The 5,658-nt window shown below is 33.6% G+C and overlaps 1 protein-coding gene across 1 annotated transcript; it reads left to right on the top strand.

Moving 5' to 3' along the window:
* Positions 1–2,919: 2,919 nt before the first annotated feature.
* On the top strand, positions 2,920–5,287 carry LOC120070797 (polygalacturonase 1 beta-like protein 3). The gene is made up of 2 exons (XM_039022682.1): positions 2,920–3,065; positions 3,165–5,287. The coding sequence occupies exons 1-2, from the start codon at positions 3,009–3,011 to the stop codon at positions 4,968–4,970; spliced, it is 1,863 nt and encodes a 620-aa protein (XP_038878610.1). The 5' UTR covers positions 2,920–3,008; the 3' UTR covers positions 4,971–5,287.
* Positions 5,288–5,658: the final 371 nt, after the last annotated feature.

The following is a 5,658-nucleotide window of genomic DNA, read 5'->3' as shown; positions in this document are numbered from 1 at the left end:
CCTCAAATTTATATAAATAGGTCTAAAAAGTGTTTGAAGTATTTTTTTGTTTGGTTTTTTTATTTAAAATAATTATAAGATATTTAAAATTAAAAAAAAATAGTTATGGAGAAAATGCGATTTTTTAAAACTATTCTTCTAATTTAAAATGTAATATAATTATTCAAAATAACAGTATAAAGTTACTTTAGAGGCTTTTTAAATCAATTTTTGAAAATTTAGAGACTAAAATGGTGTATTTTAAAAATTCAAAAATGAAATAGTATATTCTTATAGATTTGAGGACTAAAAAAATATATTTTAAAATTTAGGGATGAATCAGACATATTCTTCAAAATTTAAGATAAAAAAAAGTAATTTTTTCTAAATTTTGTTGCCTCATCTGACCTGCTTATTAAATGTAATCATAATAGTGGATAAGTTTTTTTTTCTTCTTTTTTTTTTTTTAATAAGAAAACCTTTGTATATGTCGAGACAGTTGGAATATTGAAATATAATTAAGCAAATATTAATTAAACAAATAAATTACTCTAAACGAATGTAGGGAAGGTAAAAATAAAATTTATAAATTAATATATATATATATATATAAAGTGGACCACACCAGGCCAAAAACCTTTAATTTAGCTCTATTTTGTCTTCATTTACAACGGAATTCTCCTTTTTCTCCCTTTCTTGGATAGAAGAGTTTGAATTTCAAATGTATTCGTTGACAATTTGTCTAAATAAGATTGTTTCTTTTTCTTCCCTCAATGATCATTATTATAATTGAATGAAAAAGGAAACTCCCTTGACAAAGGGTTAAGGAATAAATTATACTAATTAAAAAAAAAAGTTTTATAGTTGAATTTGTTGTAACTTAAACGAGTAAGGTGCGAGTTTGATTAGTCGAAACAAGTTAACGACTTATTTTGAGTTTATTTAGTTAAATTATAATTTTAGTTCTCAGATTTTTAAATTTGTGTCTATTGATAGGGTTTATTGGATTAAATTATGTCTTTCATACAATTAATAAATACATATATAACTTACGAGAGGGAAAAATACACATATCCTTAATATGATAGCAACAACAAATTTGTAATTTGGGAAAGAGTTTGATTTGCAAAACAAATAAAAAAATGTCTAGTGACAAAATCACAAATCTAAAATTGTGTGATGGGAAAGAAGTCATGAGTTAAGGAGAAGGACTTGGAGTTTTCTTGTTTCTCATGGACAAAAAATTAAGATCTAATTGACTCAAAATTTAGTTGCCTTGGATTTAGTTGACCCTCAGCCGAACATAACACATATATCCTTACAATGGGTTATTCAAAATTATCATTTATGAAGGAAATACATATGCATGCATGCATGTATCTAGTATTTAAAGAGATCGGTTAAATCATCGCTTGATTTAGAAGTTTAGATTGATGATAAGTGAAGGTAAATTTAGTATTGTATCATCTAATAATATATATATTTTCAATATAATTCGAAGAGATGTTTGAACGTGTTAATGTATTGATATAAAATATTTTTTTCTCCAAAAAAAATCCACAATAATCATAATTGACATTTGTATTAATTACAACCCTTATAACAAAAAAATTAATCGATAATTGCACAACCATGTGAATGATATATTAAGTCATAATAACTTGTAAATTAATATAGAATCAAATATTTTAATTCACCGATGAAAATTATATACTATTAGTTAACAACTTAGCCGATAATTTCTTTTATTAAATAAATGCTCGTTACTAAGGTGACGTGTTCATTTAATACACCAAATTTGAATCTATCCTTACCTATTTGTAATGTAATAATTATTTTTCTAGTCCTGGAAAATTATTGGAGATTGTAATCTCATAGCACAAACACATATTTATATTATAATATTTATGTAAATGTGATAGAAATTATAATAATATTATGTTTCTAGTTTCTCTCATAGAATTTTAGATGGAAGGCATATATAGAATATAATTATAATTTATATCAATTTAAGTTTTTTTTTAAAAAAATATAAATAAATTTGTGTGCGGTCAACTATATCTACAAGGTGAAAGTTCAATCTCCTCGTAATTGTTGTAATAAAAAAAATTGAAAAAAAATTGCTAACTATGTATTACTTGATATTGAGAATTTAATTGATTACGGTATCTAATGAAATTATTAGCTTATCGTATTAACTTTTCCAAACTCCAGAGTCTTTCACAATTAAAATTTTAAACCGATATTTTGATATCTTAAATAAAAAAGTAAAATAATTTCTTTTACCAAAGGGGCAAATATCAATTTTGGGAAGGAAGAAATGTTTCACCCGGTTATATCAAAATTAACCATATACTTATAAATTTGGTTAAATTATATAAAATATCTCTCGAGTTATACAATACATTTTTATCTCAACATATATTGTTTTAGATCTTTTTTTACAGTCAAAATTTTCCACATCCTCAAGTTACATAAATAATATGAATTATAATAGATATCGTGAATCCAAAAATTTTATTCAAACTTTATATAATTTTATAAAAATAAATGTAATGAATGAGATTTGAACTTAGATTTGGAGAGAGTTAGAAGACAAATTTATCATTGACCTAACTTATTATTTAAATATTAAGTCATTTTCCTCAAGCCCATAATAAATCCTCCTTTGGTATATATCACACATATCTTTCAATTTTTACACGTAACATAAGTGAAACCTATACCAATTTTGACAATTAATTATCAAAAAAAGTGAAATTATAAATATAGAAGAGCAAAATTTAGGTACAACTAAAGCTACACATTTTTTGTATCCAGTTAAAAAAAATAATATTATTAAAGAAAATTTATCACGTGATAATTTGTGACAGAGAAAATATATTTCTTTCCAATATTAGAAAAGTAGTCTAAAATTCCTTGTTTAGCAAAAGGAAGGGTTGTGTAAGCCTTAGTTTAGTTTCCTTGTGTTTTGGATTTAAATAGGAGTCCTCCCTCTTTCTGTCCGTTTGTCATCTCTCTCGTCAACAATGGTCCATATCGTCTTCTTCCTCCTCCTCTCTCAACTGTCCCTCTCTTTCTTCCATGTAAGAGAAACCATTTCCATACTAACAAACAAACCAATTTCATTCTCATTTCTGTTTTTATTCTTTCTCCCACTGATCCTCTTGTCCTCTTTCCCACAGGTTTCGTTTGCTTCTGCAGATCATCAACAGTCCAATCCATTCACCGCCAAAGCTTCTCTGCTTCGCTACTGGAACTCCCATGTCTCCAACCAACTTCCGCCGCCTGATTTTCTCTTCTCCAAAGCCTCGCCACTCTCCGCCGTCGACGCCGCCGTGCTAGCCCAGCACGCCGCCCGAGGCTCACTCTCGTTTCGTTTGGAATCATTCTGTTATTCTGCCAATTTGTTCTGTTCCTTTGATTCCGAAACGGAAATTTCCGTTCCCCGTTTGAAGGACGCCGATTTCAAATTGTATGGAAACAAAAATTTCGTGAACTATGGCGGAGCTCGACTCGGTGGTACTGACTCGTTCAAGAATTATTCCGATGGGTTGAACACGGCGGATCACTCGTTTAAGCGCTATGGCGGAAACTCGAGTAATCACGAGGAAGGATTCACGAACTACGCGGAGGATGGTAATGTGGCGAACTCTAATTTCATTAGTTATGCTACTGAGTCAAAGGGCGGTTCTGGTGAGTTCGTGAACTATGATAAACTCGTCAATGTGCCGAATCTCCGCTTCACGGCTTACGATTTGAACTCCAGAAATCATAAGCTCTCGTTCACTGGTTATGGAAACGAGACGAATTCCGGGAGTCAGACGTTCACGAGCTATGGTAAGAAGGGCAATGGCGTTCCGCAGGAATTCAGTAGCTACTCCGATGGCTCGAATATTCTCACATCGACATTCACTGGCTACGGTGAGTCAGGGAAGACTGCGAATGATTCGTTCAAGGGGTACGGTGTCTCCGGCAACAATCCACACACGAACTTCAAGAACTACGGCAAGGGCGGAAACTCGGAGATCGATACATTCTCGAATTACAGAAACGGAGCGAACGTCGGCGACGACAGTTTTCAGTCGTACGCGAAGAATTCAAACTCCGGGAGAGTGAACTTTGCAAATTACGGAAAATCTTTCAACCATGGAAACGATTCATTCACAGAATACGGTAAAGGATCGATCGGGCGAACGACGGTGGGATTCAAAAGCTACAGCGTTGATCGGAACTTCACGACGTACGCACAGAAAGGCGTATCGTTTTCGGAATACAGCAATTTCACGACGGCGACGGGGAGTGGCATTCACGTAAATAAATTGGTAGAACCGGGCAAATTCTTTAGAGAGTCTGAATTGAAGCAGGGGAATGTCATGGTGATGCCGGACATCAGAGACAAAATGCCACCGAGATCATTCCTTCCCAGGCCTATTTTGGTAAATTTACCCTTCTCCTCCTCAAGAATCTCAGAAGCCAAGGAAATCTTCCACGCGCGAGATGGTTCGACAATGGAGCGCGTGATCACCAACGCGCTAGGGGAATGCGAGCGTGCGCCGAGCCCAGGCGAGACGAAGCGGTGCGTTGGTTCGGCAGAAGACATGATAGACTTCGCCACGACGGTGTTGGGGCGGCGCGTGGTGGCTAGGACGACAGCGAATGTGAATGGGTCAAGGGAGAAGGTGGAAATCGGGACAGTGAAAGGAATCAACGGTGGAGATTTGACGAGTTCGGTATCATGCCATCAGAGTTTGTACCCGTACTTACTGTATTACTGTCACTCAGTCCCGAAAGTCCGTATTTACGAAGCTGATATCTTGAGGCTGAAAACGAAGGAAAAGATCAATCGTGGGGTTGCCATCTGTCATATGGACACGTCATCGTGGGGCCCAGAGCACGGTGCATTCGTGGCGCTTGGGTCCGGTCCTGGTCAAATTGAAGTCTGTCATTGGATATTCGAGAACGACATGTCGTGGAGCGTTGCCGACTAAGCGGAAAAAAGAAACTGTACTTTTTTAACTTTTATTTTATTTTGCTAATATGATTATGGGGGTTTATTTTAATTAAATGTTTTTTTTTTAATTTTAAATTTGGGTGGGTTTGATCAAAATGAGGGGCTTTTTTGGGTCTGACAAAAGGTAGGAGTAGAAAAAGAAAAAGAAAGTGGGGGTAGTGTTGGTAGTGTGGGGCAGAAAGTGGGAGTGCAAAAACAGTCTTGTGATGGCAGGCTTTGAGTACATCCAAAGAAAAAATCACCCTCAAAATTCTTGTTAATTGTTTTCCTTTCCCCCAACCCGACATATTTTTTTTAAAAAACGAAACACGGACACTTTAGTTTCTCTAATATGTTGGTATGCGACATGCGTCGAATATTTAGACATTTCAACACTTGTTGAACACGTCTCAGATACTTGTTAATATTATACATGTATTAGATATAAGTTGTACAAATTCAAAATAGGACCAACATTTGATAGACGTGAATCAAACGCTTCTTACTTATACTAAGTCAACATGAGCATGTATGACAAAAATAATAAGATTTGGGAGCGAAATACGTCAAACTAATTTTTTTAAGCATGAAATTAAATAAATTTGTTGATTTTGAATTCTTTATGGTTTAAAAATGATATACATTTTAAAAAATGTATGTTTTTAATAAACATGTCATTGTCGTCC

The sequence above is a fragment of the Benincasa hispida genome, chromosome 2, assembly GCF_009727055.1.
Source record: "Benincasa hispida cultivar B227 chromosome 2, ASM972705v1, whole genome shotgun sequence".
NCBI lineage: Eukaryota > Viridiplantae > Streptophyta > Magnoliopsida > Cucurbitales > Cucurbitaceae > Benincasa > Benincasa hispida.
The sequence above is the reverse complement of the archived record's forward strand: the minus strand, read 5'-3'. Positions and strand labels throughout refer to the sequence as shown.

Excerpts from the sequence above, each read along its gene's own strand:
- LOC120070797 (XM_039022682.1), top strand. The coding sequence starts at position 3,009 with ATGGTCCATATCGTCTTCTTCCTCCTCCTCTCTCAACTGTCCCTCTCT. Across the intron at positions 3,066-3,164 it reads TGTCCCTCTCTTTCTTCCAT|GTTTCGTTTGCTTCTGCAGA; the intron begins GTAAGAGAAACC and ends TCTTTCCCACAG.